This window comes from Poecilia mexicana, unplaced genomic scaffold (assembly GCF_051168715.1).
Source record: "Poecilia mexicana isolate PSO_F unplaced genomic scaffold, ASM5116871v1 scaffold_10, whole genome shotgun sequence".
In the NCBI taxonomy this organism is placed as follows: Eukaryota; Metazoa; Chordata; class Actinopteri; order Cyprinodontiformes; family Poeciliidae; genus Poecilia; species Poecilia mexicana.
The window spans coordinates 3709108-3730347 of NW_028263379.1; the positions used below are offsets into that span (position 1 = coordinate 3709108).

General features: G+C 39.7%; 2 protein-coding genes and 3 long non-coding RNA genes across 6 annotated transcripts in view; all 5 read left to right on the forward strand.

Annotated features, from left to right (window-relative positions):
* The first annotated feature begins 4033 nt into the window (after positions 1–4033).
* On the forward strand, positions 4034–5885 carry LOC148156680 (uncharacterized). 2 transcript variants are annotated; one of them, XR_015764434.1, is made up of 7 exons: positions 4034–4459; positions 4567–4660; positions 4747–4798; positions 4900–5052; positions 5148–5318; positions 5459–5615; positions 5709–5885. It is a non-coding gene; the product is annotated as an uncharacterized LOC148156680 (long non-coding RNA). The 2 variants fall into 2 exon arrangements; XR_015764433.1 differs by having other exon boundaries at positions 4747–5052.
* A 6063-nt stretch (positions 5886–11948) lies between these two features.
* LOC106930852 (uncharacterized) lies at positions 11949–12458 on the forward strand. The gene is made up of 2 exons (XR_015764435.1): positions 11949–12088; positions 12171–12458. It is a non-coding gene; the product is annotated as an uncharacterized LOC106930852 (long non-coding RNA).
* A 161-nt stretch (positions 12459–12619) lies between these two features.
* Positions 12620–14593, forward strand: LOC148156681 (uncharacterized). Its single transcript, XM_088009652.1, has one exon. The coding sequence runs from the start codon at positions 12620–12622 to the stop codon at positions 13643–13645; it is 1026 nt and encodes a 341-aa protein (XP_087865778.1). The 3' UTR covers positions 13646–14593.
* A 939-nt stretch (positions 14594–15532) lies between these two features.
* On the forward strand, positions 15533–18272 carry LOC148156682 (uncharacterized). Its single transcript, XR_015764436.1, has 2 exons — positions 15533–17902; positions 17985–18272. It is a non-coding gene; the product is annotated as an uncharacterized LOC148156682 (long non-coding RNA).
* A 1576-nt stretch (positions 18273–19848) lies between these two features.
* Positions 19849–21240, forward strand: part of LOC106908893 (phospholipid-transporting ATPase ABCA1-like) — a 48700-nt gene continuing 47308 nt past the window's right edge. Inside the window, exon 1 of the mRNA XM_088009325.1 lies at positions 19849–20106. The gene's annotated coding sequence lies outside the window, so the exon portion shown is untranslated. The remainder of the gene's footprint in view (positions 20107–21240) is intronic.

Below are 21240 nucleotides of genomic sequence, written 5' to 3' on the forward strand. Positions count from 1 at the left end.
TAGTTGGCAGACTTATTTGAAAATTATTCGTAATCTTTATCTCCTTCCAGAAATCAGTTGAGGATTTATTTTGCATTTTCCTTGCAAGCAGATTAGACTTCATTTTATTCTCATGTGTTTTCATGAAGCGTAAAGCATATTTAAATTTCGCATTTGCTTGTTTTTTATACTGGAAGAGAAGACCTTGCTTTTGTCTGCCTCCCTCAACCCAAGCCTTAAAGGCCCGCCTGGCTTCAGCATGAAGCTCCTTCACATGTTCATTCCAACCTGGTCTTGCTTTCTGCAGCTTGATCTTATGCAATGCCCTACTGGAGCCACGTAGAGACTTCACAATATTTTCATACAAGTTGCATAGCTGTATACCATGCAGGGGATCCTTACAGTTACTATCACTACACGCTACTGCATCTTTTGGCAGCTCAATGCAACCCAGCTGGATCTCAGTTTGATGTAAATACACATTCAGGTCATTTTCCGGAACTTTAGACCAGTCTAGTTTTCTATCATTCATGCTCCTGTGAACAGACTGAACAGCTGGCAGGTTACCAAAAGTTACAGAAATTGAGAGTGGCATGTGATCACAGGTCGAGAGCCCGTAATTTATACTCATAGATTTGATAGATTGGTGAGAATCAGGTGTACAAATACAGTGATCTAACCACGAGGTTGTGCCCCATGCTTCACTGACATATGTGAAGCTGTTCTCAGGTAGAAACACCTTACTAGATAACACCAGACCATTATCAAGGCAGAATTGCATCAGATGATTTGCAAATATTGAACCTTCATCAGAAATATCTGCATTCATGTCCCCCACAATTAAGAAACAGGATGAGTCATTGTCCTGAATAACAGACGTAATATAAGATAACCTAAGAAGATATTCCTCCTCATTCCTGTGGCATTCGTACGGTGTGTAAATATTAAGAATTATCACCCTCCGGTCATTTTCATTAAACTCAATTCCAATGGCCCAATCGACGTTTAATCTGAGCACTTTAATCAACGGATTTTTATTCCATAAAATAGCAACCCCACCAGGTATTCTACCATGGACTATTCCATCTGTCAGATCAGTAGTAGATTCACCCACACCATAAAAGTCTTCATGTAGAAAGTTGAGTCCTTCCAAATCCTGTTTTGGTAAGAAAGTCTCTTGAACACACAAGACGTCACAGTTTGCCAATAAAGTATTTACAGTTAGACGGCGTAACTTATCCGACTCCTTAGTCCCAACAGGCAATCCTCTTGCATTGTAAGAGACAATATTAATGTCCATCTGCCAATATGGACTCGATAGCTCACGGACTCTGACAAGATGTCTCTTAATTTTGTTTGTGAATGTATGTAAATAAGCACTTAGATTTAGAAAACCTCACCAACAAATATCTTCTCATGGGTCTTAGCTGTGCTGGGGCTAAGCACCCCTAAAGGTCAGATCCTAGAATCGCCCCTGATAGAAATACAGAACGAAGTAAATCCGAATCATCTAAGACAAAATAATAATTTTTAGATTCCCCCCATTGTTAGAACAATGGTTCAGTCCAAAGTGTAGCAGGAGCAACAGCAGCGCTGCTGAGCGGGCCAGGCTCCGCTAGAGCCGCTAAGGGAGGAGCTAGCTGTTAGCTGTTAGCTGTGGCTCTGCAGCACTAACAAAAAACCCTCCAGTAAGTAAAATACTTACAGCAAAAGACGTTTTATTTACTTTCACTGCTCAATAGGAAGAAACACATTGACAATAAAAATCAGTCCGTTATTTCATAACTTTGGCTGAATCCTGATAAACTGCCACCTTGTGCCTTGGAAATGAAAACTAGCTAAACTGCTACATTGCTTTCATAGACTTAGCTCCTTCATCTGTCGAAAGTAGCCAATATTTCAGTAACATTTAGCTCTCTAACTCTTACTTTAATAAGAAGAGTTTGAAACGGGAGCGGCTGAGCGTTAGCATTAGCCGACAGCTCATTATGGGACCGAGAGCAGAGGAGCGACTGCAGCTGGCAGGAAAACAAAATAAAGTATGACTTTATTTCTTACCATCTTCAACGTAGAGCCTTTAAAATCACAAAATAAAATCTGAATATTGTTCTAGAAAACTCTGGTGCTGACCTTTAAGTTATGATACTTCCCAAATATTCAATTCCTACATATTTATAGGTTTTCAGCCATCCAGGACATTGAGCCCCCCCACACCCCCCAAATAAATAAATAAATAAAGAGTTTAAAGCAACTTAATATAAATAACACATGCCTTGTATTGAGAACCACTGCAATAAATCAATATTTATGAGGAATTTTATTAAGTGGAATTACTTATTAAAACTTGTTTTTAGTCAGAACCTTAATTTTTTGTAAAGGTGTAGCAGAGATTAGATCAGTGACTCTGAACCAAACTCAGATCTAAACATTTGAATCTTAGTTTGACTTCTATGGGTCTCAATAGGTTGCTTACTGAGAAAAACACTTTGGTTATTCATTGCTACTTAGTTATTTTTGATGGTTCAGCTTGAACACACAAAAAAAATTTAAACCACATTTTACTGTAACTTTGCCGAACCCCCCAAAATTGCTCTTAAAAATGTCCCTGTTTATGGTCCCCCTCAATAATGAGATGGGATTTACCAACACATTCTCACTCCCAACTCGTCACATATTGACGCTTGGGCAGGTACCCTCGGCGTCACATATTGACGCCAAGGGTACCCCCTTGGCGTCAATATGTGACGCGAAGGGTTCTCTCATTGAATGCTGTACCGTTCCCTAAGCGTCCGATACTGACGACTTAGGAACGAATAAGATGACGTGTCTATTCTATTTTTTTTAAAACCTTTATTTACAATTTATGTGCTAGTTTGAACAGGATATTAAGAATATTTACTACAAATTCGGTATTTAAAAATAACTCCGTAAAATATAAAACCGGAGGAGTTTTGTTGTGCTTGTTGTTAGCTTGATTTAAAAGCCTTAAAAAAAAAATAAAAATAAAAAAATAAAAAAAACTATTTTTGAGTATGATATCAATGATTTACACCAAATAAATTTAAGAAAAATTAAGATGTGTTTTCGTTTGTGATTGCATGCAAACTGTTCTGTAAACCTTTTAATATGTTCGATTGAAATAAAAATAAGGACGGATCCCACAAAAACCCAAGAAGAAGAATAAGCTGACGTCATCATATGCGACTCTTACACTCCGGTGAGTAGAAATCTGCATCTGTCAAAATGTTTTTGTACTCTAAAACCAAAAATAACTCCAAAGTGTTACGTTATTAAATTACTGATGGTTTTTTTAGGACTTAATGGCAGTAGGACTGTGATGCGAATGGTTGAAGACACGTTTGTAACATTTTTTTTGCCGGAAAATATACGGTGGACGCTAGCTAAATTAGCCTGTTGGAGGCTAATTGTTCCTGTACACTGTACCTGTGCTTAATACGTTTAATTAGCCGTGATAAAGTCACATAATAATGTTTATAGTCATGCTTGTTGTTGCCACTTTGTAATATTGGAGGGTTGCTCAAAACATCAGTGCCCCTAGGCTGTGATGATCTTTAAAGTTCTGAACCCTGTCTGAATACACTGATTGCAGCTATAGGTCATTTACTTGAATTAAAAATGAACTTGCGTCAGTACAGGCACATTTCTTTTCTCCTGTCTGTTATTTATTGCTGTTGCAAGCCAGATGAAGAGAAGTAAAGAGCTGAGAACCTGATCTTTGAACAGACAGAGAACATAGCTGAGGAGCAGCCTGGGATGCTTACTGAGGAGCATCCAATGATGATACCAGAGAACCAGGAAGAGACTGTGATAGTGCTTGATTTGGTTCCTGTTTCTCATCCTGTTGTCCCATCCTCTCAGTCTTTTCAGAAGAAGAAAAGACCCAGAAGCATCTCTCCAACTGCCTCTCCTCCCACTCCCTCATCTCTCCGTCCCCCCCCCTCACCCCGCCCGTAGATCTTAAATAACTGTCAACTTTGGCTGTGTGAGTACTTTGACGTACATATCCCAGAAGGGCCGTCTGACTATTCTTGAGTGGTTATGCTATTCAACATTTTGGTGTAACTGGTTAAACACACTTGAATCAAATGGCTGAGGTGCCACCTCATTCATTCTGCATTCAGATCATATGAAGTCCTGGTAACATCAACATTAATTGAGTGAGATGTTTTGTGCCAGAGACACACCTAGAACTTGAAAGACACCTAACCTATTCTTGATGCCTGGTATTTGGACACCTATGTCCTATTTTATGTTTTCTTTTTTTATCTCTCATTTTAAATCATAGTTAAGATCTTGGCTGAGAGCTTCCTGAAATGATTTTTGAGCGGGAAGCCATAATATATGAGTTGGATAAGATGTTAAGGAAGGATCCCTTCAAGTGTCAAGCTTGTACCCCAGATGTGCTTTCAGTTTCAGTGGATGGAAATTGCAAGTATTACCATTTAAAGAATGCAGCAAGGTATTGTAAAATGTGTGAAATATAACAATTCTTTGTATATGTTAGTGATGTTCACTACCTTTGGACTATAACACCTCATGAAGTATATTTTATTGCTTTGTTTTCAGATTGGAGGAACAGGCTACATTTCAGGACCTTTTCATTGCCAAGGATGAAAACATAGGAACATTTGTGGACTGTATACACTAATCAACCAAAAATGTAAGACTGCAGATTGTAAATGTATAATAACAGTAACCTTTTAGCCTGTAATAACAGCTTGCCTGACTGAATTGTATGCATTCTAGATTTTGTGGTGGGCAGCCAGGGAGATCTCTCACAGATCCAGCAGCAAACTGGGTGAGGAGGCTTGGAGCTAGCGGTGTGTAGACATGGAGTGCTGCTTAGTGCTCTTCGAGATAGTATGAGATATTTGCATAAGCTTTGTTCTTTCATCAAAGGCTGGCCAACAGACAATGACTTTTTTCCATGGATGTAACATGCAAGTACTGGCCATATTTTGAAAACTAACAAAAAGCTCTCATAAGCTCCAACACCTGCTTAAAATGAAGCCATTTCTCTCAATTTTCCATGGCAAAGCCCATGAATGTAAGGTAAGGAACACTGACCAGGCATTGTATAACCTTGCTGGTACATACTGCATAAACATCTTTGACACAGTTGATGTTGTTTGTGTATGTTTGTGCAGATACAGATGGACAAAGCTTGTGCCAAGGCTCATCGTTAGATCAGAAAGGAGAAAACATCTTAGCTTTAGAAGATGTTGGTCACTTGAAGACTGATACAGACACAGAAGTTCTGTCTTTGGAAGAGATCCTGTCCGGTGACACAACATTGCCATGGCAACAATCACACAGTGGTAAGTAAACATCCACTAATATGTTTTATACTGTCATCATACCTGACAGATAATATGACTAGATACTCCAGGTGTTGACCTCAACTTACAAATTTAAACTTTTAATGAGTTGATTTGTCCTTTTCATAAATGCATTTCAGACTCTCAGTCTTCACACAAGAACAAGGGCAATCGATGACATCATGATGGTAAAGAGACTGGAAGAGGAAAAGAGGATCTTTGTTGATGGACCATCGTTGGAAATCTCTGTCATCCTATGAAGACACTCTAAAGGAGTTTCCCACCTGTTATCGGGAGGTAAATTTAAAAGTATGTTTTTAAGTAACGCATAATCATACCGAAAGTAAAAGCATCTAAATTTTGGATTTTTATTTATGTTCAACTTTAAAGGTTTGTCCTGTGACCTAACTGACGAAGGTCCAAGAGGTCTCCAGAGCATCATCCTCAGAGAGCTGCAGCACCAACAGATGAAGCTGCAGGCAACAGAGTATTATCTACAGCTGGGGAGCCCAAAGTGGGTCCTAGTGGCCCGGCATCCTGCATATTTTAGTTCTCTCCCTGGTTTAACACACCTGCATCAAATGATGGCTCGTTAGATGGCCTAAGAAGAACATTGACAAGCCAAAAAGGTTGTTTCTACCACCAGGGAGAGAATAAGACATGCAGGATGCCGGGCCACTAGGACTGACTTTGGACACCCCGATCTACAGACTTTGTCAGGAGCAGAGAGCGTTACCTTTGACGACGACTGCAGTAGTGACTGATAATAGTCATATATATATAGTTTGCTCATAAGTCACAAAGAGACACCTTACAATTTGTTCTTGTGCTTTCATGTTTCCAAATGGGCAGTGTTTTATCTTGTTGATTCTTTTTTTAAAATAGTTAATTTGTTTGTGCCTTTGTATTTTCTAAAAGGGCTTACTAGAGCTGTAATTACTTCCACAGTGTGTTTCTTTTTCACTTATGTTTCTGCACATCTAGTGTATTTTCTAGGTAATAAGAGAAATTGTAGTTAATTTAATAGTTTTACTATTTTTACTTCAAGTGGAATAATAACACTTGTGCTTATGTTGAGCAGTTAAATGGCTACAATGCTACGTTAAGCAGTCCCAGTGATTCTGCACTATCTAACATAACCAAGACATCTTTTTGGATCTTCTACTTTTCTTTTCTTTTTTTATTAATATGTGCAGCTCTGACTTATTTCTTAATCCAAAGAATACACAAAGTGTGTACTGGTGGAACAGTTTCTTATCCATGGTCAATTGAATGCGGTTCAGTTTGTCTGTCAATGTCTTCATTAAAAAGAAATAAGTTAAATAAAATTTCAGTACTTGTCAACTGCCAACTCTCCTGACCTGAACCCCAGAGAGAATCTGTGGGATATTGTGAAGAGAAAGTTGAGAGACGCAAGACCCAAAACTCTGGATGAGCTTAAAGCCGCTATCGGAGCATCCTGGGCTCCATAACACCTCAGCAGAGCCACAGGTTGATTGCCTCCATGCCACACCGCATTGAAGGCTGCAAAAGGATTCCTGACCAAGTAGTGCATAACTGAACACGATTATTTGAAGGTTGACTTTTTTGGTATTAAAACACATTTCTTTTATTGGTTGGATGAAATATGCAAATTTTTTGAGACAGGGATTTTCATGAGCTGTATGCCAAAATTATCAGTATTAAAACAATAAAAGACCTGAAATATTTCAGTTGGTGTGCAATGAATCTAAAATATATGACAGTTTAATTTTTATCATTACATTATGGAAAATTATGAACTTTATCACAATATGCAAATTTTTTGAGAAGGACCTGTAGACCTAGTGTTATTTATGCGTGTCTAGGTTCAACAGTTGACAGGTGAAAAAGGAAGCCGACTAAGGTTTGGTAGAATTTGCTGTCGGTGTCATTTAGTTGAAATGCTTCAGATTTGGACCTAACTTCTTTTTTAAAACAGAGCGTCCCAACTTAGTGAAATAATCTTAACATTAACTTGGTATTTGGATGCATTTACAAACCAAAAGGGGTAGACCTCTATTTCAACTACAATAATTAGATGGACACAACTTAACTTACATTCTCTTTATGCCTTTTCTCTGCAAGCTTATGAAATGATGAAATGAACCACAGAGGCCTGAGGCCTCAGGCAGATCATTCTTTTTCCACTAGAACAGATTTAGAGTCGGGCTACAGAGCTCAATTCTAGTGAAAATGCATCTTTGAACCATTACTTTCATAAAGCATTGGAAGATTAAGCCATCTCTACCACTCAATTTGAGATTAGTGATGGAGTTAGGGTTAACCCTAACCCCAATCTAACCTTAGATTGTTTTTATACAGTTTAACATAGTGTTTCTCTAGGAGAAAAGCACTATGTCAATCAAACATAATTTAGATTACTATACTAATGTAGTTTAAATTACAGTAGAGTCAAACTGATTCAATATTAATTTACTAAACTGTAATGTTTCTGGGTTTCAATCTGGGTTTCCTTTCATACACAAAATAAGCTGCAAAATTTAACTTAAATAATTAACCTTAGACAGATAAAAATGCTATTCAAAATACTTCTCCATAAAACATTTTTATGTGTAAATACTGATCACGCTGAATAAAACACATAACAAATAGCTTCACACAATTCTACAAGTGTGTAGGAAACGAATCTGTTACACAGTTTAACCTTGCGTCATGCCTTACAGACAACACACAGGGCAAACTTGACCAGCCTACAATGACGACCAGCTTGTCAGGCAAAAAGTCTTTATAAATCCCATCATGACTCTTTCTGTAATCAAACGAACAGTTTCACTACATTTTGAAGTAACATTTCTGAGTGTATCGTTGACCTTGATCTTATTTGGCTACAGACAAATACGGTTGTCATCTTATTGAAAACCTTATTACCCCCCACCTCCCACAACGTGCTGATAGTGTTCCTTTCTTCTCTTAATCAGTCTGCCGTACGATGGCTGCGTTCCATTTCAGATTCCCGCCGATCAGCCGTACAAGAATTTCTAGAACCAACTATGCGGAGCTGGGATGCTTATAAAAAGTCTATCTATCTATCTGTCACAAATGCCATACACAATTTTAAACACACAAAATATACATTTGCATTTATATATCTATATAGATATATCTATACATAGATATATCTATATATAGATATACCTGTCCTGATATATATCTAGATATATCTATATATAGATATATCTATATAAATAGATATATCTATATATAGATATATCTATATAAATAGATCTATATAAATAGATATATCTATATATAGATATATCTATATAAATAGATATATCTATATATAGATATATCTGTAGATATATATCAGGACAGGTATATCTATATATAGATATATCTATTTATATAGATATATCTATATATAGATATACCTGTCCTGATATATATATATAAATGCAAATGTATATTTTGTGTGTTCTTCAAAATTGTGTATGGCATTTGTGACATAGGTTTATTAAAATGTATTGTTCTAATACAGTCAGTTGATCTGGACATTGCAATGTATTTTTATCATGCTCTTCATCAATAACTTCACTTAAAGTTGCTGTGTTTAAAAATAAGTACTGCATTTGAAAGCAATTTTATTATAACATTTTACAAATACAGTCTTGATTCACAAAATCCATGACACAAAAAAGATATTAAAATAATAGCTTTTTGAGTTAAAAAAAACACTTCCAATTAGTTATATTGACATCAAGTTGTGCTTATTTTGTTATGTATTTTTATAGACTTTACTTTGTACATCCACATCAACATTATAAACACTCAAAAAGAAGTGTGTACAATACCATGTTTAAAGTTTTTAAGACTTTAGTCATATTTACTGAACAAAATCTACAAACAATTCTGTTCTAAATTTCAAGACTTAATACAGGCACAATACCTGCCTGATGCAGTGACTCAATCAGCCTCACTTAGTCTTTAACAGAACTTGACAAAAATGTGTCAGTAAACAGCCCAACATAAGCTTACATATATTACAACCATAACATTCATTTCAGTGAATGGCCGAAAACAATATTACACAGAGAACTTCGTAAAATGGTCAAACTGCAGTAAAAACAAAGAAAATAAATTAATACTTTGTAATACAAAAAAGAAAAAGTAACATCATGGAAGGACTTGTTCGCTGTCTGAAGGAAGTGGCACTTGGTGGACAGCAACATGAGAGCATTTACTTGCAGGTCCCCAGGTATCATCCCAGATTTTTCCGCTAGAAAAGAACAACAACAAAATAAGGATGTGGATTTTTTGTGCTATAAGGTTCACAAATCTCTCTTTCTAAGATGTATACCTGACTTTAAGAGGGGGTAATGTAGCCAAAGTATTTTCTATGCCTACATCCACCCAAATGCCAGCTAGTACTTACATCCTGTTTTGTCCTAAATATACAATATTATCTTGACTTATTAAGTGTTAAATGATAAACTGACTGCAGTCATTTTTACCACTACACAAACAATGAAAATCTCTCGTAGTGCTTGAGTTTCTTAGAAAAGTCTAAAAATCAAAACAGAAAAAAAGTGACAGTTTCAGATTAAATGTGTGGCTTATATTAATTATAAAAGGCACAGTGTTAAATAATAAGTGTTGAATCACCTTTAAAAAGTCCAAACATCAAAATCAGCATTCCTTTGCTGATAAGCGGCCTAATTTCGGTATTTGGAGTTCTATCTCTATACTTCTATGTTTCTGTGCAAATGCTGACTTTTTGTATGAATTTGTTTCACCCAAAGATGTTGTGACTTATGTGCTATAAGTATTACTGATTCCTGTTGTAATGCCCGTTTTTGTCCTCATAAAAAAATAAAGACAAATATAAAGAAAGAAAAGGAGTCTGGTAGGTCAGTAATTAAAGCCACAAAGTTTATAAGTAAACAACTATGCTTATTTTTTGCAGACCACTGCCTCCCTTATCACCCCTCCCCCCATCTACTCATCTCCACACGTGGCAATGTCTCTCAGTGTATCTTGGCATGTATGACTGGGGTGGGGATGTACTGTCACAGGGTGGATTAGTTAAACTTTTAGACTTACCGCATTAGTTCTACGCCCAGGGATTGATTTTGGGTACTACATTTCCACCAACCTAAATAACAAGAAAAGGAAAAAAACAATTTTAAAAACAAAAGAAGAAATGAAGTCAAAGCGTGTACACTTGAAAACTGAAAACTAGTGTGGTGACTGTCATATTTTATAATCCTTCTAAACTTTACTCTTCTTTACATGGATTTACACATTTTCTCAAATTAGTTTAACATTGATTTTAACCACTTTACACTGGCCACATAAATGGAAACTAGGCCCAAAACAAGTTGTCTTTGCTTATAAATAGTCTATATAGTTTTTCTGTTTCTGTGAGAATTTTGACATTTTAGGGCTGGACTCCTGAAGTCGCGAGTTCAGTTTTCTTCTGGGTTCGATTCTCGGCCTGAGGTCTTTCTGCATGGAGTTTGCATGTTCTCCCTCTGCATGGTGGGTTCTTTCCGGGTTCTCCGGCTTCCTCCCACAGTCCAGAAACATGACTGTCAGGTTAATTGGTTTCTCTAAATTCTCCCTAGGTGTGAGTGTGTGTGTGTGCATGGTTGTGTGTTCTGTCTGTTTCTGTGTTGCCCTGCGACAGACTGGCAACCTGTCCTGGGTGTACCCTAGCAACACTCCCGACCACAATAGGGACAAGGGTGTAAGAAAATGGATGAATGTAAAGAAAACAAAACTTACGCCACCCTGACTTAAGGAGACGGCATGGTCAGCAGGTGACATGAATGCAGATGTGGCTGATCTACGGGCGGGGGTGGGGGAAGGAGAGATGACGGAGCGGGAGGAGAGGCAGTTGGAGAGATGCTTCTGGGTCTTTTCTTCTTCTGAAAAGACTGAGAGGATGGGACAACAGGATGAGAAACAGGAACCAAATCAAGCACTATCACAGTCTCTTCCTGGTTCTCTGGTATCATCATTGGATGCTCCTCAGCTATGGTCTCTGTCTGTTCAAAGATCAGGTTCTCAGCTCTTTACTTCTCTTCATCTGGCTTGCAACAGCAATAAATAACAGACAGGAGAAAATAAATTTGCCTGTACTGACGCAAGTTCATTTTTAATTCAAGTAAATGACCTATAGCTGCAATCAGTGTATTCAGACAGGGTTCAGAACTTTAAAGATCATCAGAGCCTAGGGGCACTGATGTTTTGAGCAACCCTCCAATATTACAAAGTGGCAACAACAAGCATGACTATAAACATTATTATGTGACTTTATCACGGCTAATTAAACGTATTAAGCACAGGTACAGTGTACAGGAACAATTAGCCTCCAACAGGCTAATTTAGCTAGCGTCCACCGTATATTTTCCGGCAAAAAAAATGTTACAAACGTGTCTTCAACCATTCGCATCACAGTCCTACTGCCATTAAGTCCTAAAAAAACCATCAGTAATTTTATAACGTAACACTTTGGAGTTATTTTTGGTTTTAGAGTACAAAAACATTTTGACAGATGCAGATTTCTACTCACCGGAGTGTAAGAGTCGCATATGATGACGTCAGCTTATTCTTCTTCTTGGGTTTTTGTGGGATCCGTCCTTATGTAACGGGTGGAACCACCAGGGGTCGCTTCCTCCACGTTTTGAGCGCCCATAAAAGGGAAGCTGTCAGGCTGGTGGGCAATTGTCAATCTCCTCTGTGTTTGACCAGGTGTGTTGGCCCACAAGTCCCACTGTTGTGATCAGGTTTGTCAGTTTTTTTGTTGTAAAGAAAAACTCTTAAACTGATTATATTTAGTCAGTGTGTTTGTGTGATGTTTTTATATAGGGCCACACTGCATGTGTTGAGCTGACGATTCCTACCTGGGCGTGTGGTTTGTCGACGCTGCAGGTAGGCTTTGTATATTTTTAACTGGATTGAATTGAATGGTTTTATTGTAAAGATTTAATAGGTGTTTGGTAATTTGTTTTTTTGTTTTTTGCAGTTGTCGCTGCACCCTGCTGTTCTTTTAGTTTGATTTTCTTTTTCCATTGTTTTTCATTTATTTTTGTTTACTTATTGTTTTTTGCAAATACACATCCTCTTATTTTGTAATAATAAATATTGTCCCTTTTATATTGGTTGTTTTTATTGCACTATAAGTGGTCGTAACATTTGGCGTTGTTTGGCAAACGAATCCGGGAAGTTACTTTTTTTTCTTTGTAGTTTTGATTTAAGTTATAAAGGACAGCAGGGGCAGCGGGGTGAAGTTTTCGCTGGTGACATAAGGCATCAACATGGATGTATCGAGTGGCACTCAAGCCGGGGATGAGCGCGATAAGCAGGCCATGTCACAGCGAATAAAGGATCTGGAACGCCAGCTGGCGGCATTAGCAGCAGCGGACTTGGAAAGACCGTCAACGTCTTCAGGAACTACAGAACCTGTAAGGCACAACCCTGTTATTTATGTGCAGCAGGATAAGAAACTGCCACCATTTTCTGGGAAACTGGATAGTGCAGAGTCGCTGACTTTGGACGAATGGATCGAATTGATGAGAGACTATGTGCAAACAAGAGGAAACACAGAAAAAGAACGGGCGCAGATTATCTATGAACATCTAGAGGGCGCTGCCCGGACTGAAATTAAATTCTTACCAGCAGCTCAAAGGGAGAATGTGAAATGTATTTTTGATGTTCTTAGAGATGTTTATGGTTGTATGCATTCAAGAATTTCACTACAGCGTAGATTCTTTAACCGTAAACAATTTGAAGGAGAATCATTGATCGATTATTCTCATGCTCTTATGGACCTGATGGATCAGATAGTAAAAAATGATGCACAAGCAGCCTCAAACTCCTCTAAAGATCTACGTGACCAGTTCTGTGATGGTGTGAGAGAACAGGCTCTTAGAATGAGGCTAAGGGATTTGATTCATGTTAATCCGGAATGGACCATTCGTGATGTTAGAGGGGAGGCCACTAGGTGGATGGCACAATATGAAAATCAGTCATCTAAACACAAATCTTACAATCCAATTCTCAATGAAAAGTTTGTCTCCTGTGAAAGCTCAGTCTCTCGCACTTCTGAATATGGGGAATTGTTGACTTTGTTAAAAGCTCAGCAGGCCCAGTTAGAACTGGTCATGAAGGCTTTGACCCCTCAAGCTCTACCTCCCCCTCGCAATTTTCGTCCTAGACGCACTGCTGATGGAAAACCAATTTGTTTCAGATGCGAACAAAGTGGGCATATTGCCAGAAATTGTACTGCTACTGTTAACACTGAGCCTAAACAAGCTATTCCTCCTAAGCAAACGGAAAACTAGAACCCGCCAGTGTGCAGAGCCAAACATTGGTGGGCAGTTTTCATGGCTCTATTGACAATAAATCAAGTGCATGTAATTTAGTTGGTGAATGTCCACAGGGAGAGGTGGATTTTGCTGGGGTGAGGATAAATTGCTTATTGGACAGCGGCTCTATGGTGACCACTGTAACAGAAAGTTTTTTCAAAAACAATTTTTCTCATTTGTCTGATAAAGAACTAAAAGACTGTGGTTGGTTGGGTTTAAAGGCAGCAAATGGGTTAACAATTCCTTACCGTGGCTATGTGGAGCTTGATGTTGTTGTGTTGGGGGTGTTGCTTCCTCGTCGAGGTGTACTGATAGTTGAGGATCCAACAGACGGGTACATGAGGCAAAAGAAGCTGGATGTACCTGGTGTTTTGGGGATGAATGTGTTTGACCCTCTTTACCATGAGCTATATAGGCTGTACGGCTCTGACCTTTGGGAAGCACCTGTACTCAAGTCAGCACCTCGGGGATGGAGAAGAATGCTGAGATACTGTCAAATGATGGAAGTGATGGTCAGCTCCCCTGACCCTCATCAGGTCAGAGTGCAGGGTAAGAAACCTTTCTGTGTTCCAGCTGGTAGCCTCTGTCATGTGCCAGTGACATGCCCACAGATGCCTTTACACCAACCAATCGATTTGTTTGTTGAACCCCTGGGTCCTGAAGGGGGCAGCCTCCCAGAGGGATTGTTGGTTTCACCTTCTTTGGTGAAGGCGGTAAGAGGTGGTGCCTTCATTCCCATTACTAATGTAGGAAAATCTGATGTGTGGTTAACACCTCGTAGAGTTGTGGCCACAGTTCAAACTGCTACTCTGGTGACAGATGATTCTAAGGTTCAAGTTTCTGTTGACTCTCACAGTTGTACAGCATTTATTGCTAGCCATGAAACTACTGTGACTAACACAGATTTGGATTTACCTGAGTTTGAAAACCTGCATGGTCAAGAGAAACAACAGGCGAAGGAATTGTTGTTAAAATATAACAAAGTATTTGCCAGGAGTGATCTGGATGTGGGTAGTACAAACTTGATAACCCATGAGATCCCCCTGCTGGATGAAACACCAGTGCGACAACCTTATCGACGCATTGTCCCTTCTCAGTATGATTTAGTTCGCAATCATATTCAACAGCTACTACAAAGTCATGTTATTAGGGAAAGCAGTAGTCCATATGCTTCACCAATAGTTTTAGTTCAGAAGAAGGATGGAACATTGCGCATGTGTGTGGACTATAGACAATTAAACTCTAAAACCAGAAAGGATGCATTTCCTTTACCCAGAATTGATGAATCCTTGGATGCTCTGGCTGGGGCACAGTGGTTCACAACATTAGATTTGGCAAGTGGGTATAGTCAGGTTGAGATGGCTGAGAAAGACAAGGAAAAAACAGCTTTCTGTACTCCATTTGGACTATTTGAGTTTAATCGCATGCCTTTTGGATTGTGTAACGCACCCAGTACTTTTCAACGTCTTATGGAGCGCTTATTTGGAGATTGCCGTTACCAGTCATTACTGCTGTATTTAGATGATGTAATTGTCTTTTCAGCATCAGTTGAACAACATTTGGAAAGATTAAATCAGGTATTTTCCAGATTAGAAACTCAGGGGCTAAAGGTTAAGTTGTCAAAATGTCATTTTTTTCAGAAGAGAGTTAAATATTTGGGTCATGTGGTGTCAGAAGAGGGGGTCTCTACTGACCCAGACAAGGTAGCAGCAGTACGTGACTGGAGGCAACCTACTACTTTAGCAGAACTTCGTTCATTTTTGGGATTTGCCAGTTACTATCGGAGGTTTATTTGTGGTTTTTCGAATATGGCTTCCCCTTTAAACCGTCTTGTGGCTAGACTGCTCTCTCCTGGAAAAAAGGGCAAAACCCCTAAGAAGCCCTTGGGTGGCTTCTGGGATGAGGAATGTGAGCAGAGTTTTCACAAGCTCAAAGCTGCATTAATAACAACTCCTGTTCTTGCCTATGCAGACTTCCAGAAGCCATTTGTTTTGGAAGTAGATGCCAGCCATGCAGGGTTAGGAGCAGTACTCTCTCAAGATCATGGGGGTAAATTGCGCCCTATAGCGTTCGCTAGCCGCAGTCTGAAGCCCACCGAGCGGAATATGAATAATTACAGCTCCATGAAATTGGAGCTTGTTGCTCTTAAGTGGGCTGTTACAGAAAAGTTCAGAGAGTATTTGCTGGGTAATAAATGCACAGTTTTTACAGATAATAATCCATTGAGTCATCTGGCTACAGCAAAGCTTGGAGCAACAGAGCAGAGGTGGGTTTCGGAACTGGCAGCTTTCGATTTGACCTTGAAATATCGTCCTGGTTCTCAAAATGCCAATGCAGATGCATTGTCCCGTCAGCATACCACACACGGAGAAGCAGGGGCTGGCTCTGGTTTACGTGAGGGGTTTGCTGGAGTACAGGAAGAGATCAGTGTCTTACCTGGTTTGTCAGGTGCTGACCTGTGTATATTGCAGCATAAGGATCCTAACATCGGTTCTTTTATGCAATTTTGGAAGAGGGGTAGGATGCCTGATGCTAAAGAGAGGAATGAACTTGATAAGGTTACCCGGGAATTGGTTCGGCAGTGGAATCGGCTTAGGGAGCGAGAATCAATCCTTTATCGCTGTGTTCAGGCCTCTGATGGGCAGACTGAGGTTGAACAGGTGGTGTTACCTCTGTGTTTGCAGGAAGGTGTCCTCCGTTCGCTCCATGATGATCATGGCCACCAGGGGGTGGAGCGGACTTTGCAGCTAATTCGGTCACGGTTTTATTGGCCCAATATGCACTCGGATGTAGAGCAGTGGTGTAAAAACTGTGAAAGATGTGTGGTGTCAAAGGCTCTATTGCCCAAAGTTAAAACCTATATGGGAACAATTAAAGCATCTAGACCTAATGAGATTCTGGCAATAGATTTTACAGTTTTGGAACCTGCTACAGACGGCAGAGAAAATGTCCTTGTAATGACTGATGTTTTCTCAAAGTTTACACAAACTGTCCCCACAAAAGATCAGCGTGCCAGTACTGTTGCAGAGGCACTGGTGAAGCACTGGTTTCAACTTTTTGGGCCTCCTGTTCGGATTCATTCTGATCAGGGGAGAAATTTTGAGAGTAAGTTGGTTCATCAGCTCTGCAAAGTGTATAAAATTGAGAAAAGTCGCACGACTCCTTATCATCCTGAGGGGAATGGGCAGTGTGAGCGTTTTAATCGCACTTTACATGATTTGCTAAGAACTCTCTCACCTGAACAGAAACGCAGGTGGCCCCGGCATATTTTCCAAGTCACCTTTGCTTATAATACAACTGTCCATCAATCCACTGGTATGACGCCTTACTTTTTGATGTTTGGTAGAAAACCACAGTTGCCTGTGGATTTTTTTGTGGGTTTGAGTGAAAGTGATGGAGGACCTGACCTGCCCTTGGAAGAGTGGGTTGAAGAGCACCAAAAATCACTTCATGCTGCCTATGAAACGGTGCACCAAAAAGTAGAAAGTAGAAGGGCTCAGAGACATCAGGATGAGGATGTTGCTCCAGATTTTCTGGAAGGAGACTTAGTGTATGCAAGAAATCATTCAGTGAGGGGTCGCAGCAAGATTCAGGACTTTTATGATTCAACTCCCTATCAAGTGGTTCGTCCACCTTCTGAGCGAGGGGTAGTGTACTCTATAGCGCCCGTGGGTCAGGAGGGACCCCTCCGTCAGGTCCACAGGGTTGAGCTTAGAAGTGTCCCTGAAAATAGTGGGGGGGAAGGGTGTCAGGAAACTGGTTTGGAAGATGTGCAGACAGATATTGAGGCGGGAGATGAAATGGTGGACTTGCCTCAATCTGAGATTCAATCAGAGGCTGAGAATGATGATGATGATGTTGTTTCTGTTGATGTAAATTCTGATGTTCAGCCTCTTTCTGGCAAAAAACCCACACAGGAGATTGACACTACCATCATCCCTGAGCTGAGGAGGTCGGCTCGGAAAACTGCCGGACAGCATTCCAACCCTTACAGGCTGCCCTGTCCTGTGCAGAAGAAGTGATTCAGTTATTGAGTACTAATTTTTTTATGTACATCGTCGGGTCGCCGATGCATAATGATGGGGGGGAATGTAACGGGTGGAACCACCAGGGGTCGCTTCCTCCACATTTTGAGCGCCCATAAAAGGGAAGCTGTCAGGCTGGTGGGCAATTGTCAATCTCCTCTGTGTTTGACCAGGTGTGTTGGCCCACAAGTCCCACTGTTGTGATCAGGTTTGTCAGTTTTTTTGTTGTAAAGAAAAACTCTTAAACTGATTATATTTAGTCAGTGTGTTTGTGTGATGTTTTTATATAGGGCCACACTGCATGTGTTGAGCTGACGATTCCTACCTGGGCGTGTGGTTTGTCGACGCTGCAGGTAGGCTTTGTATATTTTTAACTGGATTGAATTGAATGGTTTTATTGTAAAGATTTAATAGGTGTTTGGTAATTTGTTTTTTTGTTTTTTGCAGTTGTCGCTGCACCCTGCTGTTCTTTTAGTTTGATTTTCTTTTTCCATTGTTTTTCATTTATTTTTGTTTACTTATTGTTTTTTGCAAATACACATCCTCTTATTTTGTAATAATAAATATTGTCCCTTTTATATTGGTTGTTTTTATTGCACTATAAGTGGTCGTAACACTTATTTTTATTTCAATCGAACATATTAAAAGGTTTACAGAACAGTTTGCATGCAATCACAAACGAAAACACATCTTAATTTTTCTTAAATTTATTTGGTGTAAATCATTGATATCATACTCAAAAATAGTTTTTTTATTTTTTTATTTTTATTTTTTTTAAGGCTTTTAAATCAAGCTAACAACAAGCACAACAAAACTCCTCCGGTTTTATATTTTACGGAGTTATTTTTAAATACCGAATTTGTAGTAAATATTCTTAATATCCTGTTCAAACTAGCACATAAATTGTAAATAAAGGTTTTAAAAAAAATAGAATAGACACGTCATCTTATTCGTTCCTAAGTCGTCAGTATCGGACGCTTAGGGAACGGTACAGCATTCAATGAGAGAACCCTTCGCGTCACATATTGACGCCAAGGGGGTACCCTTGGCGTCAATATGTGACGCCGAGGGTACCTGCCCAAGCGTCAATATGTGACGAGTTGGGAGTGAGAATGTGTTGGATTTACAGCCTTGCTGGTGGAGAACAAAGATGGAAATAACAACAAGAGCAACAAATAAAAACTTGTTGATGATGAACTGTGGCTGCAGGAAGCTAAAAGGAACGAGAGCAGCAACAAAGAAGACTTAGAAGGTTAAGTTGCTTTGCAGTTTATAGTGAATCTAAAGTGAACTAAAATGTCATTTAAATTTAACTAACTGGTTTCAGAGTTATTTACTTTACATTCTGTTGAAAATTAGTTGACAATTTAAGTTATTTACAGTTAATTTACTTAAAACTAGTTTACAGATTGAATTAACTTAAGTTCAGTCATATTTCTTATATTAAAATTGTGAAAACAATTTCAATCTAAGTTTAAAAGATTAAAATTAAGTTTAAAAATATTAAAATTAAGTGAATTTTCAGTTATTCATCCAATTAAACAGAATTGAACCGAATTGAACTGAACTGAACTGAACTGTGGTTCTGTTTGGGATGAATAAAGATCTGATTCCTCGTCATGAATAACTTTGTTTTATCTTAATACAGTTTTTCTCTAATCTCTTCTGAAGGCTGTTTACAGGAAGTCCAGGTCCAGTCGTGGTTCCGGTGCTGATACTCGGCCTTTCTCCAGAACCCGTCCTCCAACCGGGTCGCGAAGTCTCTTATTGTGAAACATCAGCTGGACTTTCTCTTATTATGAAAGTCTGAAGTCGAGAGTAACCCACCTGTCCGACACAAGAAGTAATTTGCTGTTGTTGACCGGAAACTGCCACGGGCAGACCTTTCAAAATAAAGGTTGTTTTATCCTGAGGGATGAATGGAGAAAAGCTTCATATTATCCCACAGTCTAGTTCCTCTCGGAACCACGGGAGTGATGCGAGTCCGGTTCAGATTACAGAACAATAATCCGGAACCACGACAGTAAAGTTATGAAGTAAAAACAGAATGAACACAGAGCAGCTGCTTCGGTAACCTGACCGAGGCTCGGGCTCTTATTGTGACAGGGCAGGCCGGAAGCAGCCTGATTGATGGCTGAGCATTGACCCGCCCAGGTCGGGATTTAGTCCCTCAGCTGCAGGTCTGATGGGCAGATGAAGCTGAAGGGAGAGGGAGACAGCCGGGGACCGGAAAGGACCGAGCGCCGCCGCACCGGGGCCGAGAGACACAGAGAGAGAGGAAGACAGTGTCCAAGAGAGTTTATTCTCTGGAGGCAGCGGTGTGCGACTGAAGAAACAGAAGCAGGAGTGTGAATCTGCGGGTTTCTGGCCCCACAGAGCCTCATCAGAGCCTCTACCGGCAGAACCGGAGCGGTGAGTCTCCAAACTCTGTTTGGTTCTGTTGGGTCTGCTTCAACTCGGTTCATTTTCTGACTTTGATCAAAGTTTGAATCGTGAAAAGTTCCAGAAAAACTTTTTAAAGACAGAAAGATGCAGTTGGTGGTTGATCCGCTGGGGGCGCTGTTTCAACATGCAAAGGTCTAATCTGAGGAGCCTAGAGGTCCAAGGTTCTGTTGGTTCTATATGGTTCTGTTTGGTTCTGATGGTTCTATATGGTTCTGTTTGGTTCTGATGGTTCTAATGGTTCTGGTTGGTTCTAATGGTTCTGGTTGGTTCTAATGGTTCTGTTGGTTCTAAATGGTTCTGTTTGGTTCTAAATGGTTCTGTTTGGTTCTGTTGGTTGTAATGGTCCTAATGGTTCTATATGGTTCTGTTTGGTTCTGATGGTTCTAATGGTTCTGGTTGGTTCTAATGGTTCTGTTGGCTCTAAATGCTTCTGTTTGGTTCTGTTGGTTCTAATGATTCTGTTGGTTGTAATGGTTCTATATGGTTCTGTTGGTTCTATTTGGTTCTCCTGTCCAACACAAGAAGTAATTTGCTGTTGTTGACCGGAAACTGCTGGTCAACAACAGCATCATGTTCTGATCAGAACATGATGAACCGATCAGCCCTGGAGGATTTCTTGGTTCGGTCCAAACATCAGATTTAGATCTGAGAGCAGAAGTTTGATCTGCTGCTTCCCTCCTGGTCCAGACTCGCTCTGGATCAGCGGTTCTGGTCTGGATCAGTGGTTCTGGAGACATTTTGAAGGAAGTTCTTATGAGTTAGGTTCAGTGCTTGACCTCTGACCCGTCCAGTTGAATGATGAGGTTGTGTTCGTTCAGAACGTAGAACTGACCCGGTTCTGGTTTGTTTGTTCCCCGGGGCGCTGGAGTTCTTCGCTCTGTGTGGCTGAAAGAAAAAGTTTCTCTCTGGTATCAGCAGGAGTCGTTTGGACCCCGTTGGTTCTGGAGGATCCAGCAGAACAGAACCAGAAAACGGCTCTGAGACGAAGCAGCAAAAGTAACAGTTTGGAGGTTTTGATCCAAACTACTGAACCAGTACCTTTACTCCGATCCGGGTCAGGATCAAGCATCACATTTATAAATTTTTAAAATAAAATAAACC